The sequence below is a fragment of the Thalassophryne amazonica genome, chromosome 8, assembly GCF_902500255.1.
Source record: "Thalassophryne amazonica chromosome 8, fThaAma1.1, whole genome shotgun sequence".
Classification (NCBI taxonomy): Eukaryota; Metazoa; Chordata; class Actinopteri; order Batrachoidiformes; family Batrachoididae; genus Thalassophryne; species Thalassophryne amazonica.
The window spans coordinates 93,591,031-93,616,189 of NC_047110.1; the positions used below are offsets into that span (position 1 = coordinate 93,591,031).

General features: G+C 45.0%; 1 protein-coding gene across 1 annotated transcript in view; it reads left to right on the top strand.

Annotated features, from left to right (window-relative positions):
• Nucleotides 1-20,831, top strand: part of LOC117514961 (cryptochrome-1-like) — a 38,288-nt gene extending 17,457 nt beyond the window's left edge. Inside the window, exons 3-10 of the mRNA XM_034175525.1 lie at nucleotides 6,226-6,334; nucleotides 6,440-6,582; nucleotides 6,694-6,878; nucleotides 6,994-7,082; nucleotides 12,889-13,029; nucleotides 15,928-16,239; nucleotides 18,967-18,988; nucleotides 20,827-20,831. Coding sequence (XP_034031416.1) covers nucleotides 6,226-6,334; nucleotides 6,440-6,582; nucleotides 6,694-6,878; nucleotides 6,994-7,082; nucleotides 12,889-13,029; nucleotides 15,928-16,239; nucleotides 18,967-18,988; nucleotides 20,827-20,831 — 1,006 coding nt within the window. The remainder of the gene's footprint in view (nucleotides 1-6,225; nucleotides 6,335-6,439; nucleotides 6,583-6,693; nucleotides 6,879-6,993; nucleotides 7,083-12,888; nucleotides 13,030-15,927; nucleotides 16,240-18,966; nucleotides 18,989-20,826) is intronic.
• Nucleotides 20,832-25,159: the final 4,328 nt, after the last annotated feature.

Below are 25,159 nucleotides of genomic sequence, written 5' to 3' on the forward strand. Positions count from 1 at the left end.
CCTTAGCTGCCGGGTTGATCTGGAACTCCACCTCCCCGATGGGTGCAGGTTTCTTTTTTGTGGGCAAAAAGGACGCCGGACTCCGTCCATGCATTGACTACAGAGGGCTGAACGAAGTCACGGTTTGCAATCGATACCCGCTGCCTCTGCTAGATTCTGTGTTCACGCCCTTGCATGGAGCCCAAATCTTCACCAAACTAGATCTTAGGAATGCGTATCACCTGGTTCAGATCCGGAAGGGAGACGAATGGAAGACGGCATTTAACACCCCGTTAGGTCACTTTGAGTACCTGGTCATGCCGTTCGGCCTCACCAATGCGCCCGCGATGTTCCAAGCGTTGGTTAATGACGTCTTGCAGGACTTCCTGCACCGGTTCGTCTTCATATACCTGGACGATATCCTCATCTTCTCCCCGGATCTTGAGACTCATGTGCAGCATGTACGTCAGGTCCTGCAGCGGTTGTTGGAGAACCGGCTGTTTGTGAAGGGCAAGAAGTGCGAGTTCCACCACACTTCTTTGTCCTTCCTGGGGTTCATAATCTCCTCCAACTCCGTCGCCCCTAATCCGGCCAAGGTTGCGGCGGTGAGAGATTGGCCCCAACCGACAAGCCGTAGGAAATTGCAGCAGTTCCTCGGTTTTGCAAATTTCTACCGGAGGTTCATAAAGGGCTATAGCCAGGTAGTTAGCCCCCTGACAGCCCTAACCTCCACTAAAGTCCCCTTCACCTGGTTGGATCAGTGCGAAGCCGCGTTTAAGGAGTTGAAACGTCGGTTCTCGACTGCACCGGTTCTGGTGCAGCCCGATCCCAATCGCCAGTTTGTAGTCGAAGTGGACGCCTCTGACTCAGGGATAGGAGCTGTGCTGTCCCAGAGCAGGGAGTCTGATAAGGTTCTCCATCCTTGTGCCTATTTTTCCCGTAGGTTGACCCCGGCAGAGCGGAACTACGACGTCGGCAATGGGGAACTCCTAGCGGTGAAAGAGGCTCTTGAGGAGTGGAGACACCTGTTGGAGGGAGCGACGGTGCCCTTCACGGTTTTCACGGACCATCGGAACCTGGAGTACATCCGGACCGCCAGGCGTCTGAACCCCAGGCAAGCCCGCTGGTCACTGTTCTTTGGGCGTTTTGACTTCCGGATCACCTACCGCCCCGGGACCAAAAACCAGCGATCTGACGCCCTGTCCCGGGTCCACGAAGAGGAAGTCAAGGTCGAGCTGTCAGATCCACCAGAATCCATCATCCCCAAGTCCACTATCGTGGCCGCCCTCACCTGGGACGTGGAGAAGACCGTCTGGGAGGCCCTGGCACGGAACCCGGACCTGGGGACCGGCCCAAAGAACAGACTTTACATCCCACCAGAAGCCAGAGCTGCAGTCCTGGACTTCTGTCACGGGTCCAAGCTCTCCTGTCATCCAGGGGTGCGAAGAACCGTGGCAGTGGTCCAGCAGCGCTTCTGGTGGGTGTCTATGGAAGCCAACGTCCGGGAGTACGTCCAGGCCTGCACCACCTGCGCCAGGGGAAAAGCTGACCACCAACGGGCACAGGGACTCCTCCAGCCGTTACCTGTGCCTCACTGCCCCTGGTCCCACATTGGCCTGGACTTCGTCACAGGCCTCCCGCCGTCCCAGGGCATGACCACCATCTTCACGATAGTGGACCGGTTCTCCAAGGTGGCCCACTTCGTGGCCCTCCCGAAGCTCCCGACGGCCCAGGAGACCGCAGACCTCCTGGTCCGCCATGTCGTACGTCTGCATGCGATTCCATCCGATGTCGTCTCTGACCATGGTCCCCAGTTCTCCTCGCAAGTCTGGAGGAGTTTCTGTAGGGAACTGGGGGCCACCGTGAGCCTCTCGTCCGGGTACCATCCCCAGACGAACGGACAGGCAGAGCGGGCCAACCAGGAATTGGAGCAGGCCCTTCGCTGCGTGACCTCAGTGCACCCGACGGCCTGGAGCAACCATCTGGCCTGGATCGAGTACGCACACAACAGCCAAGTTTCATCTACTACCGGCCTCTCCCCGTTTGAAGTATGTTTGGGGTACCAGCCCCCGTTGTTTCCGCTTGTGGAGGGAGAGGTCGGGGTGCCCTCGGTCCAGGCCCATCTCAGGAGGTGCCGTCGGGTGTGGCGCTCTGCCCGCTGTGCCCTGCTCAAAGCCCGGACGAGGGCCAAGGCCCATGCAGACCGCCGGCGATCCCCGGCCCCTGCATACCAGCCCGGGCAGGAGGTTTGGCTGTCAACGAAGGACATTCCATTACAGGTGGAATCTCAGAAACTAAAAGGCCGATACATCGGCCCCTTCTCCATCCTCAAGGTCCTCAGCCCAGCCGCAGAGAAGCTGAAGCTGCCAGCCTCACTGCGGATTCACCCAGTTTTCCACGTCTCCCGGATCAAGCCGTGCCACACCTCTTCCCTCTGCACTCCCGGATCGGCGCCGCCTCCTGTCCGGATCATCGATGGGGAGCCGGCCTGGACTGTGCGCAGGCTCCTGGACGTCCGTCGACGGGGCCGGGGTTCCAGTATCTGGTGGACTGGGAGGGTTATGGACCCGAAGAGCGCTCCTGGGTGAAGAGGAGCTTCATCCCAGGTAATGGCTTATAAACAAAACCTATCACTATGTGCATGCCAAATTTGGAGGGAAAAATTCAAAAATTGTGACCACGGAAGTAGTTTTGTTGAATTTAGTGTTTGACCTTCCCGTGACCTTGACCTTGATCCTTTTATGTACTGAAAGGTACCTTACTAGGGCTGCTATATGTGAAGTTGCAAGAGTCTGCGATGTAAACTGTGCTGCACAGCGAGTTAAAGGTGAAAAATGTAAAAACAACAAAAAAACACCAAACATACATACTGACAAACATATCTTGCCAAAACTTCATTTTGGCAAGATACTGCAACAGCGTCTTCGTGCCAAACTGGAAATTATGTGAGCAGACCCACAGATTTCTCCATCTCGTCAGCTGCATTGAGGTAAATCCATCAATCAGTCCAGGTAAATATCTTGTGGTCTGAAATCTCACACGATTAACTATTCAAAAAAAGTAACTCCCTTCGGATGCTCCGTTGTTTGTAGTCGGGTTAGCCACAGCAAATCCAAAGTGGATCTACATGTTGAATTGGCACAGGTTTTACACCAGATGCCCTTCCTGACACAACTCCACTTCACATGGAGAAATGTGACAGGGGTGGGATTTGAACCGGGAACCTTCTGCACTGAAACCAAGTGCACTAACCACTTGGCCACCAGCCCTGCCTCACACGATTAACTACCGTATTTTTCGGACTATAAGTCGCACTTTTTTACATGTTTTGGCTGGGGGTGCGACCTATACTCCAGAGCGACTTATAAATGAAAAATATACTGGTAGATTCTCAATTAATTTACCGTAATAAAACAATTTTACGTGACAGAGTCGCTCTATGTTTTAAAATGGCCACCGGAAACGGAAATGCAATGCATCATGGGCACTGTAGTATGGCGGCCGCCCTATAGGTCACACTGGTCGTGATAACCAATCAGAGAACAGAACATTGGACGCGTATTCCTCACCTCACCCAGACCAATGATTGTGAAACAGCGTGTGAAGCAGATGAACACGGTGCTTGCTGTTATTCCGGGAGGGCTAACAAAACAGCTTCAACCCTTGGATATCAGTGTGAGCAGAGTGTTTAAGTTGACGCTGAGAGCTGCGTGGGAGCACTGGGTGAGCGACGGCAGAGGATTAGCATCTGCACTTGGAAGGAGCTGGCGTCGACACCACGGGGAGGTCATGAGCTGCGCAGGTAGGTGCTGCACGAACATCGGCAGCTACACCTGCTGTGTACTATGGTCCACAGCAGGTAATGTGTCAGAAAAGAACCGTTCAACGATGGTGCGGGTTATGGTTCAGCTCGCAATGTGGTCCGCAAAATACAAACATATCCGTAGCTAAAATGCAGCTCACGAGAGGGCGCTCAAGGCTTGTGTGACTGTTCCTGCGACTTCTGACTACCATAGAAAAATAAAAATTTCAACATTACTGATAACTTAAGACAACGGAGAAGGCCCGAAAAAATGCCACCAAAAAGAAAATCATACTCTGCAGATTACAAGTTGTGACTGGTGAAATACGAGGTCTATTAGAAAAGTATCCGACCTTATTATTTTTTTCAAAAACCATATGGATTTGAATCACGTGTGATTACATCAGACATGCTTGAACCCTCGTGGGCATGCAAGAGTTTTTTTCACGCCTGTCGGTTACGTCATTCGCCTGTGGGCAGTCTTTGAGTGAGGAGTCGCCCACCCTCTCGTCGTTTTTTCATTGTTTAGGAATGGCTCAGAGACTGCTGCATTGTTTGATCAAAATGTTTTCAAAAACTGTAAGGCACAACTGAGTGGACACCATTCAATAAATTCAGCTGGTTTTCGGTAAAAAATTTTAATGGCTGATGAGAGATTTTGCTCTGGTAGTGTCGCTTTAAGGATGGCCCACGGCGCCTGACGGCGATCTGCGCTTTGAGGCGGCAGCGTCTCGCCGTTTCAAGTTGAAAACTTCCACATTTCAGGATCTGTTGACCCAGTAAGTCGTCAGAGAACAGAGAACTTTCAGAAGAAGTCGGCATGAGGAGTTTATTCGGACATTCCATTGTTAACGGACATTTTGTAATGAAAGAACGTGCGGGCAGAGTCGCATGTCGGGCCGGACCCGACCGCGGGGGTCGCGACAGGAAAAACACCTCCGTGTTGGAAAACTTAACGGGCAAGTTGGAACATGCCCAAGCTGTTAAACAATTTCTCAGTTACTCACTTGTTGAAAGCCATCAAAAGCCGCCTGAATTTTACAAATGGTTTTCAACACGGAGGTGTTTTTCCTGTCGCACACATTCGCCGAGTCGTCACGGAAATGACTCGGCGAATTTGCGCGCACGTCTTTCATTAAAAAATGTCCTTAAACAGTGGAATGTCCGCATAAAGTTCTCATGCCGGCCTCTTCTGAATCTTCTCTGTTCTCTCACTACGTCCTGGGTGAATTAAGCCTTAAATTAGGATGTTTTCAGGTCGAAACAGGCTGACGACGGCGACTGGAAGCGCTGCAGGACGTCCCGCTCCGTGGGAAGTCCTTACACCGACAGAAACACCCCATAAGCTCTCATCAGCCGTTAAACTTTTCACCGAAAACCAGCTAAATTTCTCGAATAGTGTCCACTCGGATATCCCTCACAGGTCCAGAAAAAATTTTGATAAAGCAACACGCGCCGTCTCGAGCAGCGTGTGAAACAAAGGAATTCAGCTGAGAGGGCGGGACCACATCTCACTCAAGGCCTGCCCACAGGGAAATGATGTCACGACACGCGTGAAAAAACTCACGCATGTGCACGAGGGTTCAAGCATGATTGGTGTAATCGCATGTCAATCAAATCCATATAGTTAAAAAAAAAATAAAAGTGTCGGTTTCTTATCTGATAGACCTCGTACGCATCCGAAAACGGTAGCTGTCACAATATTATCATCCGAACTTTTCATGTTAACATACCTGCATGTCCATGCGACTTATAGTCCAGTGTGACTTATTTATAGTTTATTTTTCTTTATAATGGATAAAGTGGCTGGTGCGACTTATACTCCGGTGTGACTTATAGTCTGGAAAATACGGTAATCAGATTTGCAGAAAAAAATATAACTGGATTAGAATCCAGAACATACAGTACTTTGTCAGTTCCTGTCCCGCCTGTCTTTTGTCAGTTGCACAGCCTCATGTGCTATTTGTATGTCATTGCATAGATAGTGAGTATGAGATAGATAGTGAGTATGAGATAGATAGTGAGTATGCATAGATAGTGATATGAGTGGCGCCAGCAGGCATGTGCTTGCCTCTGTCTGCCCATCTGCAATTTGCAGACACTAATACTTGAAAAGTGATTTCCACATTCCAACAAAATTTTAATGGCAAGTTGTCTATTTGTGGCCCTGCGACAGACTAGCGTTCTGTCCTGGGTGTACCCCGCCTCGCACTCTATGACTGTTGGGATAGGCTCCAGCCCCCCGCGACCCTTAATTGGACTAAGCGGTAGAAGATGGATGGATGGATGATTGGTGGTGCTCCATTTTTTTTTCTTTTTTTTACTCTTGTATTTCCTCCTTCACTTTCTATAACAATGTAAAATTGGTTTGCTGTGAAGCCTTTTTTTTTTTAAGAGTTAACAGAATTCATTTCTGGAGTTCATCATGACATCTCGCCTTCCAGGTTTTTGTTACATTGTTTGGAGGACTTGGATGCAAGCCTTCGCAAAATCAACTCTCGTTTGTTTGTCATCAGAGGTCAGCCCACAGATGTCTTCCCTCGTCTGTTTAAGGTACAAGAGATCAAACACTCCGCCTGTGGTGTTAAATCCTAAAACTGCTATCGCTGTGTGACAGATTTAAAACCAACATCTTTTTTCTTTAATTCTACCTTCCAGGACTGGCAGATCTCTCGTTTGTCTTATGAATATGACTCGGAACCCTTTGGAAAGGAACGTGATGCCGCCATCCAAAAACTACCCTGTGAGGCCGGGGTAGAAGTGCTGGTATGGATTTCACACACCCTCTATGATCTGGACAAATGAGTGATGATAGGAACTGGCATCAATGTCACCTGTTAATGAAATTGTTGAGACGATATCAGAGCGATCAGAAAGAAAGACAGATTTTTTTGTGTGTGTGTTTCTTAAAGGATCATAGAACTAAATGGCAGTCAGCCACCTCTTACTTACAAGCGCTTCCAGACCCTCATCAGCCACATGGATGCTGTGGAATTGCCTGTAGAGACCATCACCTCCAAAATGATGACAAAATGTTCAACACCAATTGGTAGTGATCACGATGAAAGATATGGAGTACCCTCCCTGGAAGAACTTGGTAAGGATTCTTGTTGTTTATTTTTTGTTTTGTTTTTGTTTTGTTTTTTTATTTGTGTGTTTTGTACCAATCTGCAGCAGGGTTTGAGTCTGTACTTTCGAATTTGCAATTGCAGGTTTTGAGACAGAGGGTCTGCCCTCAGCAGTGTGGCCGGGAGGAGAAACAGAAGCCCTCAAGAAGCTCGAATGGCATCTAGAGCGGAAGGTCTGCACACATTTTACTGCACATTGCTTGCACAAAATATTTCAGAGAAATACATTACAGCTAGATTTCGCTGACAACCTGCTGAATCTGTGAGGCAGCTTTTTTTGGGGTGGGGAGGCACAGCAGATGTAACTAATGGCAGTCAGGGTATCTCTGTCACAGTGGTGTCCAAAGTATTCCATAAAGGGCCAACAGGGTGCAGGTTTTCTTTGCAGCCACGGACTCCAGCAGAAAACCTGCACCCTGTTGGCCCTTTATGGAATACTTTGGACACCACTGCCCTATCACCACCAGGACTTGCATACGGTGCATCCAGAAAGTATTCACATTGCTTCACTTTTTACGAATTTTTTATGTTACAGCCTTATTCCAAAATTGATGAAATTCCCCCTCCCCCCTTTCTGCACATATTACCCCATAATGACCATATGCAAAACGTTTTTTTTTCTTTTGTTTTTGCAAATTTCTTAAATTAAAAAATAAGAAATCGGACATACATAAGTATTCACAGCCTTTGCTGTGAAGCTAGAACTTGAGCTCAGGTGCATCCTGTTTCCACTGATCATCCTTGATATGTTTCAACAGCTTAATTGGAGTCCACCTGGTGTAAATTCAGTTGATTGGATATGGACATGTGATTTCTTAGTTTTTTATTTTTATAACTTTGCAAAAACAATAAAAATCTTTCTTCATGTTATCATTATAAGGTGATGTGAGTACAGTTTTAAGGGGAAAAATGATTTACTGCATTTTGGAATAAGGCTGTAACATAACAAAATGTGGAAAAAGTGGAGCGCTGTGAATACTTCGTGGACGCACCGTGTTCATAGAAACATCAGCTTTGCCAACCCAAACCTGCTCCTGACTGTTTAGGCCCCGTAACAGAAAACATTATTTTATCATCCCCGCCTGCATGTCAAAATCAACCCGCATCAGTGTGTGTGATGCAAGAACCGGAACATCCACGATGTGATGATCATGCTTTGGCCGAAGACGCCCGAACTTTACTGAGCCAGGCACAGAATTTGCCATTTGTTGTGATTGACAACCACACAGTCCGTTGGTCCGTCTCACGCACACACAGTATGCATGTTTATTACACTACTAGCGTGCAGTACACTGACTGTATTCAACATGGAAACAAGATTTATTTAAAAATATCTGATATTTTCAGTTCCTCACTTGGTATGCAGGTGCTGTATGTTTTTTTTGTTTGTTTTTTTTTTTCAGGTTTGAAATTAAGAATGTACCTGTTTCTAAGGAAAAAACAACCTGCCCGCCCTCATCACTTTTTTCTGATGTCAAGGATAAACTGTTTTCTTTTGTTTAGTTTTTTATGGGGCCTTATGTGAGTTAGACATTCCAGTGGTCATATGCCATGAGTATTTCCACTGTGTCGTGACAAAACCTTTGCAAGTTGGCGAGCAAATAGAGACATATTAGACTGTCACATCAGCGTTGTCGCTGTATTTTAAAATTCCATGTAAACATCCGTGTTTAGATTGTCACAATAAAACAGTCATGAGCAGTTGTTCTGAGCAGAGTGAGACAAAGAGCCACAGAGGAAAGGCCTGTTTTTACGACTGCACGTCTGCACATCAACACCACTTTTGGCCAGTGTAGAGAAAAGAATTGCAGGTAATTCAGTTCAGTTCAATTATTAGAAATAAAAACACATACAATCATACAAAAAATAAAAATAAGTTAATAGGATCTAAGAAACCACAGTACATGACACTATTCATAGACTCACATATAAGCTGTGATGCCAGTGATTCCATAATCCTGAGGTGAATCTGACTACTCATTGCAGGATTCACTAACATTGCAATTATGCTGTTGCATGACACAGTAAGTCTACACATACAGTAGTGTTCAGAATAATAGTAGTGCTATGTGACTAAAAAGTTTAATCCAGGTTTTGAGTATATTTCTTATTGTTACATGGGAAACAAGGTACCAGTAGATTCAGTAGATTCTCACAAATCCAACAAGACCAAGCATTCATGATATGCACACTCTTAAGGCTATGAAATTGGGCTATTAGTAAAAAAAAAAAAGTAGAAAAGGGGGTGTTCACAATAATAGTAGCATCTGCTGTTGACGCTACAAACTCAAAACTGTTATGTTCAAACTGCTTTTTTAGCAATCCTGTGAATCACTAAATGAGTATTTAGTTGTATAACCACAGTTTTTCATGATTTCTTCACATCTGTGTGACACACAGAGAAAGCAATGGACAGTTTCCTATTGGCATATTTCAAATGCTCTGTAGACATCTTATCCATGCCACATGCCTTGTTGTCCTTCACTGTCATCATGTATTTCTTGTGGGGAGACAATCACATCCTCACTACTATGTATGTTACCCACTGTAGTGGGTAACATACACTGGGTAACACTACAGTGTTACTTTTAACACAGTTGAATAACTCACTGTAGTGCTCCTGCCATAACTTAGTGATTCCTTTCACATCACTAACACCATCAATATTAGATCGTAATGATGTTTTGCAGTTATTTATTTTCTTAATTTCTTTCCAAAAATCCTTGGCATTCTTATCTTGTAACTTCCTTGCAAGTGAGTCAGACCTCATGGTGTTTTCATTTCTCTTTATAGATCTTAAAGCATATTTAAAGTTTGCATTTGCCTGTTTTTTACATTCAAATAAAGGACCATATGTAGGTTTAGCTGAGTCAACCCATGCTTTAAAAACACTTCTGGCCTCTGCATGCAGCTCTCCCACACAGCCATTCCAGCCTGGATTGATACTGTGTGAGCTAGTTCTATAAGCCACTTTCACACCGGGGCTGTGTAGAGTTGCTTCCTGTGGCGTCATGACGACGCAGGAATGTCTGCGTCAGGTGCGCATCAGGTGAGCGCAGCAGGGGGGCAGAGAGGTGGTGAGAACGCAGCCTGCAGGATCTCTGCACAGAGAAATCAGAGTGCACAGTCTGACTGCAGCCAAACTGTGCACTCTGATTCCTCTTCTAGTTTATATTCTTGTGCTGAACTGCAGGTCTGCGCTCTGAGTTCTGTTATAGTTTATCTTTCTTCCTTTGACCAAAGCACCATTCATGAGTAAATGTGGAGCTGTCTGGAGTTATACTTGATGTGGACATGTCCTGTCTCTGGCAATCAGTCTGTGTGCAGGACTTTTATGGACTTTATTTAAACACATTTGTGAGAGAAGAATGAGTAGAGCTGCAGCAGCTGCAATCAGCAGCATTTTTTTTTTGTGCTTCTTTTGAGCGTGTAGTTTCACTGCATTGTGTACACAGTATAAAAACAATCCTGCCTGATTTTATACTGCAGGAACAATGGAACACTGCAGGAATCATAAATTGGTGTTGGGTAACATTGTATTGTGAGGGTGTGGCTTCCAGTTACGTCGAGTAACTTGCGCTGAAACCACTTCCTTTCTGCGTCGAGCACACAACGCAAAGAAAATTAAACATGTTTAATTTTTGGCATCCGATTGGCTTCGTCCTTTGTGCCCCTCGCGCTGTTGTGGTGTTGAGCTGCATTGTTTTGGCACTGGGTTGTTTCCACACGGCGGTGGCATGACGATGCCCGACGCAACTTGAAGCAGCCCCGGTGTGAAAGGGTCTATACAGTGGCCTGCTAGAGGTAAGGAGGGCCTTCACAACACTCTCATACATAGCACATAACGCAACACCATGTTGTAGTGGCAAAGATACTCACCAGCTTAGTCTTAACCACTGTGACGTTGCTCACTGTGCCAGTGCCTATTATTCCCCCTTTGCGCTGCTCCTTCTTTGAATAATTTTGTCGCAGCACCACAGCCACCTTCAGGGATTTCTGAGGCTTCCGTTTCCCTTCCATTAGGACAGTACTCCATGCCGGTGGCAAGGGTTGTCGATTCAAGGCCTCTCCCGGTTGTAACATTAGCTTTGCATCCATACCCGATGGCCTTTCCAAAGATTCCAATGATTGCGCTTCTGTCTGTTTGGGCCCCAAGTGCAGCTTCGTTGGCCCGGGTAGATCCACCGGGTGTTTCATTAACTGTCAGCCGGTGCTCCAAAGAAGCGGTCACCATCACATTTTCACTCACATTAACCTACGTCTCCATAACTCTTCTCAGCGTAGAGACTTCCTGGCTCAGGAGCTCCATTCTGTTGAGCAAGGCCGAGGCATCCATGCTGTCAAAGCCGACAGGTGGAAGTTTGTCCAGAAAATGTGAGACAAATCTGGTAATATCCTCACCACAGTCGTGTAGCAGTTTCAGACAGTCTTTGATGTTATTAACGTCTTTCTGTGCGCCCTTATGTTTGGTAGTACGCTGCTTTGTTGGACACAGTTCGTATAGGAGACGCTTGGACTCTTCAATCCACTCAGATGAGAAGTTGCCTGTAGCCAACAAGACAATTTCATCCTGCCTTCTAATCAGTTAGTACAGAGGCAAATTATCAGTGCAACCCCATTATCTCATAACTACACCTCATCTGAACTGCACCACGGGCTTCAACCGCAACAGAGTAACAGAGAAAATTCAGGAGTTCTGCAATTCCATAAAACATTGAAAAATGCAGAAAGAAGATGCTAATGGGCTAAAAATGCCAGGCTGCTTCTTGTGCAATGCACTCTCTAGAACTGTATGTTGCAGTGTCACCACAGTGGAAAACTGTAAGGCCAAACAAACTGGCATGTCAGTCAAGACAGTGCCAACGTGCTGTGTTGAAAAGCAGACTGAAGACACAAGTTTATCATGCGGTTCAAGAGTAAGATGAATTTTAATGAATAGAACACCGGTACCTATTGACAGTGTTATGGTTAGAAGTCCGGATGGGACCCGAACCAGTTCAGGTGATGAACTCAAATGCTGGGAGCAATGACGAGAACAAGTGTGAATGAAAGATTTATTTACAGTCATGAATAACAAAGGATTAAATATGCTGAAGCTGGAGACGGTGCCTGAAAAGCTGAGACAGGGCCCGCTTGTAGCGGTGGGAAGTCGGAAGTTGCAGTGCAACCGGAGCCAGGCTTGGGAGTTAGAGAGTGGGTTGAAATCCAGGACAGATGGGACAGGAACCTGTGGGAAATCTCTCCAGAAGTCAGAGTGCATGGAAGCAGTGGCATGGAAGCCTGGTATGACAAGGTTGAATCAAGGTAGCATCTGGGTAGAACCTGGCAGAAAGCAAGGTCAAGGTAGATTCTGGTGTAGACAAGGTCATAGAAGAATCTGGCAAAGACTGAGCTCAAAGCTGGGGTTTAAGTAACCCGCTCATGATCCGGAGCTCATGAATCTCAGGTGCGAGGAGATGATGAGTTTCAGGTGCACCTTGGCTCTGCAACGCACCACCTGGAGGGAAAACAGACAACACACAAGAGGACAGACAAGGAGAGGACAAAGGCAGACCACAGCAAAAAGCTCTTTATGAAGTTCAGTTTGTCAGAAATGAAAAAGATTCAATTGTTGAAGAAGCCTCGGCTTCCACAGAATTGTTGTTACAGCAGATGGTGACTGATGTAAACCTGCCCCTGCTGTGTTTAAAAAAAAAAAGAAAAAAAAAAAAAGAATGTGGTCATTCTTGACACAAAATACATAAGCATACCAAACTGCAAATATCAGCTATCCCCGGTTTCTACTTGATTGATGTCATACACACACATGCATACATGTGCACAGAGGCTACTTGACTTTTAATATATAGGTTGATCTTTAGTGATGGTGGTTAAGTGCTGACATTTCTCATTTTTAGTTTGTGCCACTAATGCAGGTGCAGATATGTCTTTGTAATAACCGTGGTGTAAGGTTAGTGACAACAGTTCCTGTTTTTACAGGCATGGGTAGCAAACTTTGAGCGTCCACGTATGAACGCCAACTCTCTGCTTGCCAGTCCCACTGGCTTGAGCCCCTACTTGCGCTTTGGATGTTTGTCCTGTCGACTCTTCTACTTCAAACTCACTGACTTATACAAGAAGGTATGAATGACCACAAACATCACATACAACCCCTGGAAAAAACTATGGAATCACCGGCCTCGGAGGATGTTCATTCAGTTGTTTAATTTTGTAGAAAAAAAGCAGATCACAGACATGACACAAAACTAAAGTCATTTCAAATGACAACTTTCTGGCTTTAAGAAACACTATAAGAAATCAAGAAAAAAAGATTGTGGCAGTCAGTAACGGTTACTTTTTTAGACCAAGCAGAGGAAAAAAATATGGAATCACCCTGTAAATTTTCATCCCCCAAATTAACACCTGCATCAAATCAGATCTGCTCATTGACATTGACCCTATGTGTCTTTTTGCAAGGAATGTTTTTGCAGTTTTTGCTCTATGGCAAGATGCATTATCATCTTGAAAAATGATTTCATCATCCCCAAACATCCTTTCAATTGTCCAAAATATCAACATAAACTTGTGCATTTATTGATGATGTAATGACAGCCATCTCCCCAGTGCCTTTACCTGACATGCAGCCCCATATCATCAATGACTGTGGGAATTTACATGTTCTCTTCAGGCAGTCATCTTTATAAATCTCATTGGAATGGCACCAAGCAAAAGTTCCAGCATCATCACCTTGCCCAATGCAGATTCGAGATTCATCACTGAATATGACTTTCATCCAGTCATCCACAGTCCACAATTGCTTTTCTTTAGCCCATTGTAACCTTGTTTTTTTTCTGTTTAGGTGTTAATGATGCCTTTCATTTAGCTTTTCTGTATGTAAATGTTGTGAAAGTGTAGGAACACGGACCCACAACAGGGGGCGCAAATGAACGGACAATGGAGAAGGTAAATAACAAGTTTTACTGTTGTGAAACGAGCACAACCAATACAACAATCAACAATTTGGGATTAAGCCGAATTCTGCTGGTGTCGTGTGGGCAGGCTCGAAGGTAGGAGACGTCCGTCCGAGTCGAACCGGAACCACCCAGATCTCCTCTGCCACCGAACCCTGGAAATACTGGAACCGCCAAGTCCCGAAGTCCCAGGTGGCCACTGCCTCCGCTCGTCGGATCCGGTACTGCTGGCAAGAGAGAGCAACAAACACACAGGTGTGGATGCGGCTGCACCCAGTAACACGGAGAGGGAAGAAGCCGCCTCCACCTCTCGTCACGTTAAAACAGGAAGGTGAGTACTTATCCAAGCAATTGGCTTTCGGTAGTCAGCTGTCCTGAAAGGTTTAACACGTATTATCAAATATACAGAATATGCTGCAGAGTAGTTTACCTCTATCTCAAGGCGATATCTCGGCACTGAGGTGGAGACACCGTCCTCCTGATATACCTCGGTGCTGAGTAGAACAGCTGTGTCTGGTGATGGGTGACAGCTGTCACCCAGGCTACTCCCATGATGCGGCAGCGCCCTCTGGTGCCTGGAGCCCGCACTCCAGGCAGGGCGCCCTCTGTTGGTGGTGGGCCAGCAGTACCTCCTCTTCAGCGGCCCACACAACAGTAAATCCCATTTCCTTTAGGCGGTTTCTTACAGTTCGGTCACAGACGTTGACTCCAGTTTCCTCCCATTCGTTCCTCATTTGTTTTGTTGTACATTTTTCGATTTTTGAGACATATTGGTTTAAGTTTTCTGTCTTGACGCTTTGATGTTTTCCTTGGTCGACCAGTATGTTTGCCTTTAACAACCTTCCCATGTTGTTTGTATTTGGTCCAGAGTTTAGACACAGCTGACTGTGAACAACCAACATCTTTTGCAACATTGCGTGATGATTTACTCTCTTTTAAGAGTTTGATAATCCTCTCCTTTGTTTCAATTGACATCTCTCGTGTTGGAGCCATGATTCATGTCAGTCCACTTGGTGCAACAGCTCTCCAAGGTGTGTTCACTCCTTTTTAGATGCAGATTAACGAGCAGATCTGATATGATGCAGGTGTTAGTTTTGGGGATGAAAATTTACAGGGTGATTCCATATTTTTTTCCTCTGCTTGGTCTAAAAAAGTAACCGTTACTGACTGCCACAATCTTTTTTTCTTGATTTCTTATAGTGTTTCTTAAAGCCAGAAAGTTGCCATTTGAAATGATTTAAGTCTTGTGTCATGTCTGTGATCTGCTTTTTTTCTACAAAATTAAACAACTGAATGAACATCCTCGGAGGCCGGTGATTCCATAATTTTTGCCTGGGGTTGTAGAATGCACGATGTATTGTCTCTCCTATGGGGTGAATGCACACATTTCTATGACATTATCTTTATATATACTAACTATATGCATGCAGCCAGTGCATGTGCACAGCGTTCAGTGGTGTTTAATGCACCATGGAAAACCTCCGTGCCATGTGCTGCTTCCTGAACAGTTTTTTCTGCTTTGACCCCCCCTCCCCTTTTTTTTTTTTTTATGTTTTTTATTTTGTTTTCTTTTTGTGGATTTGAAGTTTCTCAACAACCTGGTGCTTTCCAGCCTCTCACGCAGACTTGCTCGGTGAGTGAAGTTTGCTGGGAATGTTTTAAACATGACCAAAACACTGCCCTTAACTGGAATTTAATTTTTCAGAGGTTCTGTTGGTTTTTGGATCCAGGAGTGCTCTGAGCATGCAGGAAGTGGAGCACAGGGTTTTTGTTGTTGTTGTTGTTTTTTACCAGGCTGCATTCCTGACTGCATGACGTGCACATGCAGCTGCTATAACCTCCACTCAGAATGTGATTTTGCTGTGGCTACATAGAAATTAACACAGTCACTGTGCCATAAAATCACACTTATGTAAACTTCACAATTAATCTGCAGTTCACAGAAATGTCAGCCTGTCTGGGACAGTCCACACGGAGCATGGATCAACTATGATCTGTGGTCCAGACCACAGATCAACTGTGATCCATGGCACCACAACGTCTTGCCTTTTTATGTTTATATTTTCAGGTGAAAAAGAACAGCACTCCTCCGCTTTCCTTGTATGGCCAGCTGTTATGGAGAGAGTTCTTCTACACAACTGCCACCAACAATCTGTGCTTTGACAAGATGGATGGCAACCCCGTGTGTGTCCAGATCCCCTGGGACCGAAACCCGGAGGCTCTGGCTAAGTGGCCAGAGGGACAGACAGGCTTCCCTTGGATAGATGCCATCATGGCCCAACTGAAGGAGGGATGGATCCATCACCTAGCAAGGCACGCTGTGGCCTGTTTCCTCACCAGAGGAGACCTCTGGATCAGCTGGGAGGAGGGCATGAAGGTGAGAGAGAGAGAGAGAGAAACAGAGAGACAGAGAGCAGTGTGAAATATTCAGTATTCTATGGGAACAAAAACAGATGTGGAGTCTGGGAACTGTATTGCATTGCATCCATTACAGGGCTGGATCCAGAGTGAAAATCTGACAGATGCATTTTTGCCCAATGATAAAATAACAATCGTACGCGTCTTATTCAATAATCTTCATTCTTTTATTCGGCTTTTTCTTATCGTGCACCCGCTCTGTGGAACTGTCTTCCTGTGACCGTGAGACATTTGGAGGCTGTGGACATTTTTAAGTCAAGACTTAAAGCCTATCTATTTTTATTCTCTTATGAATAGTTTTTATTTTTTTATCTGTTTTATTCTTTTACTTCTGTTTTTAATTATGTATTTGAATTTTTTAATTTTTATTTATTTATTTTAATTTTTTATGTTGAACTCTTCTATGTGAGGCACCTTGAGATGGCTTTTGTTGTGATTTGGCGCTTTATAAGCCGATTAAATTGAATTGAAATTGAACAACATTTTATTAGTAAATAAATATGAAATTGGTCACTGGATCCTTAAACTTTGGACATAATAAACTCTATATGGTGGATCCTTGATCTCTGAACGTAAATAGGAATAAACAAAATCTGTAGTTTTTGTCAAAAGCATTTCCTTTCAGGCATTATTGGCATGAATGTCTTTCCATATGTCTGAGCTGAGCTCTTGCAGCTGCTGTGCTGCACGTCAGAATGAAATTTGTAAATACAGCACATCTCATTTTGGGAGGGAAAAGTTGATTGTAGTTTCTTGTCTGTATTACATCGTTTGTAAGAGGTTTCATTTTATTTAAAGCGGCAATTCGTTTTGAAGTTATTAATTCCGAGCGGACTCTGACTCGGCAGCTGGATGTGGCTTTCGTGCAGTTTGTTCTTCCAGCAGTTTTTCCACTGTTACTGCCCTGTGGGCTTTGGACGTTGCACAGACCCCAATGGTGACTAGATACGTGAGAAGGAAAATGTTGGTCCATATCGCATGAATATGTCAAAGAATCATCCTTTCACAAAGGATTTTGGTGCTTCTGCAGCCATTTGGGTATGGCTGCACCATGACAGTATAATAGAGTAGAATAGAATAGTCTTTATTGTCATTGTACAGTGGCTCCTGCAGAGCTACTGTAGAAAAAGAAAAACAAGACATACACAAAAATGTTTAAATATGAAATATGTACTCTATACAAGCACACCTGTATATACCTCCATTTGTCTGCACTACTCTATACAGTGTGTGTACATCTGTCTGTCTGTCCATCTATATGAATGAATGTAAACATATATAATAAAGTACAGTTTAAAAGTGGCTGTAACAGTTATGGCAGTGATTGTGAATCACTCGGGCATATTTCTGGCAGTGAATGTGAGCACTGGGGGGGCACATTTAGGAACGTGATTTTGAACACTGGGGCACAGAAGCCAGTGCTATTAAGGTGCTAAAGGCGGGAAGAGGTATTTTGGGTTGTTTGTTGTCGGGGGGGGGGTTATGGGTGTGTGTGTGTGTGTGTGCAGTATGTATGGCCCAGGGGATGAAACTGTTTGTCACCCTGGACTTTGTTGAAATGTAAATGGTCTGCATTTATATCGCACTTTTCCATCTGCATCAGACGCTCAAAGAGCTTTACAATAATGCCTCATATTCACCCGATGTCAGGGTGCTGCCATACAAGGTACACACACCGGGGGCAACTAGGAGATTAAGGACCTTAGTGATTTTCCGGTCAGGCTGGGATTTGAACCATGGATCCTCTGGTCTCAAGCCAAATGCTTAACCACTAGACCATCACCTCCCTTGTAGCATCTCCCGGACGGCAACAGGTCAAACATGTGGTGGGCAGGGTGTGTGGGGTCTCCTTGTACATCACCTCTTAATATTATTGGGGAGGTGATGGTCTAGTGGTTAAGCGTTGGGCTTGAGAACAGAGGATCCTCGGCTGAAACCTCAGCCAGACCAGACAATCGCTAAGGGCCCTTGGGCAAGGTCCTTAATCCCAGAGTTGCTCCTGGTGTGTAGTATGCACCTTGCATGGTATCGCCCTGACATCAGTGTGTGCGTGTGAGTGAATTGGTGAACGTGAGGCATGATTATAAAGCGCTTTGAGCTACTGTTTCAGATGGATAAGTGCTGTATAAATGCAGTCCATTTACCATTTATTGAAAAGAACTAATCCATTGTGCTTAACCTGTGCTTGTATTATAATATACCTAAGGTAAACTGCAGAATTAATGTTAAAATTAGCTTGTATTTTTTATCATTATTTCAGTGTGAGTAATGGTAATTAAATTGCTTCACCCTTAAAAGTGGAAAATTATGTCTGCAATCCAGGCGGTATTTGCCCATACTGAGGGTTTTCCAGCCAAATACATCTATGATCCTTGGAATGCCCCAGATGATGTGCAGAAAGCAGCCAAGTGTATCATCGGGAACCACTACCCCAAGCCCATGGTGCACCATGCTGAAGCCAGCCGCGTTAACATAGAGCGCATGAAACAGATTTACTAGCAGCTTTCCTGCTACAAGGACTGGGTAGGAATCCACCTTTCTTCATTGGGCATTTCCTTGTGTTTAGGTCATGTATTATTATGGTCATACATGGATGGTTCCAAAACTGGGAACCATCCAAGCTGTCTACAGTAAGGATGGGACTCTGTTGACCTCAACTGTGGATGTAATCTGACACTGGAAGGAACGCTTTGAGGAACTCCTGCATCAGACCGGAGCGCCCTCTATAGTAGGGCAGAGCTGGAAGCTGATGGAGGATTTTCATCAATTTCCTTGGTGGAAGTCACTGAGGTAGTCAAACAACTCTGCAGTGGCAAGGCCCCGGGGGTTGATGAGATCCGTCCAGAAATGCTGAAGGCTCTGGGTTTGGAGGGACTGCCTTCCATGAGATGTCTCGTCAACACTCTGTTGAGGTCTGAGACAGTGCCTAAGGAGTGGCAAACTGGGGTGGTCCCCATATTTTAAAAAAAGGGACCCGAGAGTGTGTGCCAGTTACTCAGTTACAATTACACTACTCAGCCTCCCTGGTAAAGTCTACTCCAGGGTGCTGGAAAGGATGGACCGGCTAATAGTTGAACCTCTGATTGAAGAGGAACAATGCGGGTTCTGTCATGGTCATGGTACAACCAGCCAGCTCTTCACTCTCACAAGGATCCTGGAGGATGCCTGGGAGTATGCCCATCCAGTCTACATGTGCTTTGTGGACTTGGAGAAGGCGTATGATCGGGTACCCCGGGAGCTACTGTGGGAGGTGCTGTGGGAGTATGGATTGAGGGGGTCCTTTCTCAGGGCCATCCAATCTCTGTACTCACAAAGCGAGAGCTGTGTTCGGGTTCTCAGCAGTAAGTCAGACTTGTTTCCGGTGGGGGTTGCCAGGGCTGCGCCCTTGTCACCAATCCTGTTTGTGATTTTCATGGACAGGATATCAAGGCGTAGTTGGGGGGGGGGGATTTCCAGTTTGGTGGGCTCAGGGTCTCATCACTGCTTTTTGCAGATGATGTGGTCCTGTTGGCTTAATCGGCCTGTGACCTCCAACACACACTGGATCGGTTCACAGCTGAGTGTGGAGCTGCTGGGATGAGGATCAGCACCTCTAAATCTGAGTCCATGGTTCTCAGCAGGAAACCAATGGATTGCCTAATCCGGATAGAGATTGTGGTCTTGCCCCAAGTGAAGGAGTTCAAGTACCTCTGGATCTTGTTCACGAGTGAGGGGAAAATGGAGCATGAGATTGCCTGGACAATTGGTGCAACAGGGGCAGTTTTGCTTTCGCACTACCATACTGTTGTGAGCCAAAAGGCCAAGGCTCTGGATCTACTGGTCAGTCTTTGTTCCTACTGTCACCTATGGTCATGAGGGTTGGCTCATGACCGAAAGAACTAGATCGTGGGTACATTCAGCCGAAATGGGCTTCCTCAGAAGGGTGGCTGGTGTCTCCCTTGGAGAGGGTGAAACGTTCGGTCATCTGTGGGGAGCTCGGAGTCGCTGCTCCTTCGCGTTGAAAGGAGCCAGCTGAGGTGGTTCTGGCATCTGGTAAGGATGCCTCCTGGGCCCCTCCCTAGGGAGGTGTTCCAGGCACGTCCATCTGGGAGGAGACGCGGGGAAGACCCAGGACTAGGTGGAGAGATTCTATCTCCCAAATAAGCAATTGAAGATGAGTTATGAGTGATTATAAGAAACAAAGTATATCAATATATGTAAATAAAAACATAAACTACACATTCTAAAAACAATCCATTTCACATGGTGCAAATAATACAATCAGTGACCACAAAGATAAGACAGAATATCAGCAATAAAAAATAAAACATGTTTATTTTTCTCTACTCTGGTTGTTACATATGTTTTATTTCATATAATAATCATTTCATAGTAATTCATAGTAATAGTAATAATCATTCATAGTAATTCATAGTAATAATCATTTATTTTATATTTTAATGTTTTTTTTATCTCCAAGAAAGCAAAATAATTTCAGTTTATTACTAAAGCTGGTCCTTAATGTTACTCCCACTACCGAAACACACCTTTCTTTCACACTGATTCTCAGTTTAGAAGATTCAAAAATAAGCAGCAATCTTGAATTATAAATTCTCTCTGTTTGAAGAGTTATTTTGAATAGAAGCACAAATTGCGTAGGAATAGCACTTTCAGGTTATTCCAAACTCAAAAGTGTTGCCATTGTTTTTAAATCCATTAAACGTTTTAAGTATGGTGATCAAAAATTAATCTTTTCCATTTCTGGCAACACTGGTATATAGTTTTATACAAGGTGTTTTTAATGGATCTATTTGTGTGTGAAATTAAGTATTTATTACTAATTTTCTATGGACTCTGTTACATTTCTATCAAGAGTCCCTGTAGTCAGTCTCAGATATTTGTGTAAGCCATAAATGTTCAGAAGACTAAGACTGACTTATTTTCTGCAGATAATATCCACACAAATCCATTAATTTTGTGTTTCAGTTTTTTATAGCGTTAAGAAATTGCCGTGTTGGATGGTGTCACGTGCCCGTGGCTCAGAGGACAGTGACGAGGAGACACAAACGAGAGGATTAGAAAATAGAAGTATTTATTTACAATAGTTTAAGTCAATAAATTAAAAGGTGCAAAGATGTGCAGCTGTGCAAAAAGGCGCTCTGCTACCGGTCGGCGCCAGCGAGACGTCCTAAAAGAGAGAGGGAGGAGAACAAAATGAATTAGTTGGGCCCACTTAAATAGAGACAGGGACACCGGGCCCAGGTGCCCCTGATTATGGGCCCGCCCCTCTACAAGACGGCGGGCCGTCACAACCCTCCCCTTCAAAAGGGAAGTCCACCTAAGGACTTTCCAAACCAATTGCAAACCAGCAATTTTTTTCTTTTTTGTTAGTAGTACTAACATTATATTTTTTTTGTTGCACCAAAATTACAATATTTACAGCTTACTATATTCAGCTATACATTTTTTTACTTTACAAACTACTTTAAAATCTGATAGGACTAAGTTTTTTCTTCTATTTTCCATTATCAAACAAGAGAAGTTCTACTCTTTGCAAGGAATCAAATTAGACTTAGCTATACAAGGCTAAAGATGACACCAATTGGTAAAGTCACAAGCTTAGCACACATGTCCTCTGCTGCACCTCCAGAGTTCCGGTGCCTGAAACCGGGGAGAGGCAGAAAAGAGACAGGCACAAAAATTAAGGCAACTTTGCTTTTTCCTTTTTTAAACTGGCGCACGTGACAAAGCATCAGCCAACAAGTTATCAGAACCTTTAATATGACGAATGTCTAAACTGAACGCCTGTAGAAACAGCGCCCATCGAATTAGACATTGATTTGGACTTTTCAGAGTACTTAAGAACGTGAGTGGATTATGGTCAGTATAGATGATTAAAGGACCATCACCGCAAGTCACATAAATCTCAAAATGTTGAAGAGCCAAGATAAGTGCGAGAGTTTCCTTCTCAATTGTCGAATAATTTAATTGATACGAATTAAACTTTTTAGAAAAGTAACAAACTGGTTTGTCAACTCCATCGTGCTCTTGGAGCAAAACAGCACCAGCTCCAACTTGACTAGCATCTACCTGAATTTTGAACGGCCGATCCATTATGGGAGCAACAAGAACTGGCTCAACACATAACAGCAACTTGACATTCTTGAAAGCGGTCTAACAAGCGGTCGACCACTGAAAACCAACAGTACTTTTCAACAAATTTGTAAGCGGAGCAACAACTGTTGAAAAATTTGGACAAAAACTTCTATAATAGCCAACCAACCCTAAGAAACGCATCAACTCCTTCTTAGTAGTCAGAGGCAGATAATCCAAAATTGCTTGTACCTTTGCATCAACTGGTCGCACTTCCCCCTGCCCCACTACATGCCCCAAATAAGTAACAGTTGCACGAGCGAACTCACACTTCGCCAGATTGACTGTCAGACGCGCAGAGGAAAGGCGATCAAATAAGGCATGAATATGCTGGACATGGTCATTCCAAGTGTCACTAAACACTACTACGTCGTCAAGATAGACCGCACAACCTTCCAGACCAGATGTCACATGTTCATTAACCTTTGAAACGTTGCTGGTGCATTTCGCAGGCCAAACTCATCACAGTGTATTCAAATAAACCAAATGGAGTAACAAAAGCAGGAAATCTCTCTTGCACGGGCAGACAACCCAACTTGCCAATATCCCTTTAATAAATCAAATTTGCTCACCAATTTAGCAGACCCAATTTGGTCAATACAATCTTCCATTCGTGGTAACGGATACGAATCTGATTTTGTCACTTTATTTACTTTTCGATAGTCCGTACAAAAACATGGCGATTTGTCTGACTTATCCACCAACAGGCTTGGAGAGGCCCAACTAGAGGATGAGGGGACAGCTATGCCGTTATCCAGCATATACTGGACCTCAGCCTCCATTACCTTACGTTTCTGAGGAGCACACCTATAGAACCGCTGTTTGATTGGAGTGCTCTCACCAACATCTAGGTCATGCTCTATCAGGTGTGTTCTTGAAGGTGTATCTCTGAACAACTCTGGATAGGAGTCGATCACTTCTGTCAGTTCAGCATGTTGCTCCAGATTCAAGTGACTGAACAGCGACTGCAACTTACTCAAGGTCTCCGAGTTCTTAAGTCGACCACACAACATAGAATCATCAGGCCACTTCACATCCACCTCCTCCTGAGCAGGAGCCTGCTGACCTGAGGAAAAGGAGTGGACAGTGAGAGCTGCAGAAGCAACACTACTCTGCGGAGCCCCATCACCGCGAGAATAGTATGGCTTAAGTAAATTAACATGACATAATCGTGATGCCTTTCTGCGATTAGGTGTAGCGATCATGTAATTATCTAAATCCCTGCTCTCAACAACATAAGGGCCAGAAAACTTAGCCTGGAACGGTGAATTAGTTAAAGGGGTCAAGGCCAAGACCAGATTCCATGAACTCTCGACGTTCAGTTTTCCGATCAAATACTTTCTTCAGCCACATACAAATGATGGCGAAAACCATTGACATAGTCAATCACTTTTTAGGGGGATCAGAGTCCACCACCAAACCATCCTTTAGTATGGCCATTGGACCCCCGCACTGCATGTCCAAACACCAAAATCATTTGGACTAAATCCAGTGCTCTCTTGCACCACCTCCTGAGCTGACAACGTAAGCCATGGCAACCCTTCCTCCCAGTCACCCCTCATTCGGTACAGTTAGCTCTTAACAAGGACTTCAAAGTCTGGTGAAACCTCTCTAGCGCTCCCTGGCTCTGTGCATGATAGTCGGACGCAACATTTGTTTTACCCTCAACTGTTTCAAAACTTGGGCAAAGACACGAGACATAAAATTTGAGCCCTGGTCAGACTGTACAACACGTGGGATGCCAAAAATTGACATAAAATTAGACAAAGCTTTAATGACTGACCGAGCTGTAATTTTACGTAATGGAAATGCAGCAGGATATCGTGTTGCTTGGCACATCACTGTTGACAAATAAGAGGAGCCAGACTTTGAGGGAGGAAACGGACCCACACAATCTATGATAATGTGCTCAAAAGGCTTGCTTATGGCTGGAATGGGACACAGGGGTGCAGGCTTAAGTATGTGATTTGGCTTTGCCGTTAACTGACAACGTGACAAGTTTTAATGTATTTTGACACATCACGTTTTAACCTAGGCCAGAAAAAATAACGCAGCACACTATCACACGTTTCTTCACACCTAAGTGACCAGAGTCATCATGGGCACTCTGAGCACATCATCACGAAACATCTCAGGAACAACAATCTGAAAAATGGGCTCACCACAAAGTCACCATGACATGGGACCCACTTGCACACCAACAGACCCTCCTGCATGAAGTCCCATGAGCAGCACTCCGTACCTTGTCACCTGGAAGAACATTTTCAAACAAACTGAAAGAGTTGGATCAGACTTTTGATGCTGACTCCATTCCTTCACAGAGATAGATGCGGGGAGCTCGGGCAACAAGACTGAGCTCTCAAGCACATCCGACTCAGACGCACGAAATTGAGCGCGTGTCACGACACAAGCCGGAAACACCTCTGAACACTGCTCTTCAAGCAGAGACGACGGGCGTGGCTCAGGGGTCACCACGGGCAAAGGAGACCTCGGCCACACCGCACTACCAACTAAATCATTGCCTAAAATCAATGAAACCCCAGGAAGCGGCAGAGCGGGGCGCACGCCTACAATCACCAGACCATTAATAAACCCACATTCTAACATATTGTGTGCCTTGGCATGGAGACCACACCCAGCTCCATCCCATGCATAAGGACAGAGTCACCCGTTTCTGTAGCGGAGGAGAATGGAAGCACAAAAGCCACTATAAATGAGTGTTTAGCCCCTGTGTCAAGCAGCATCTTAAT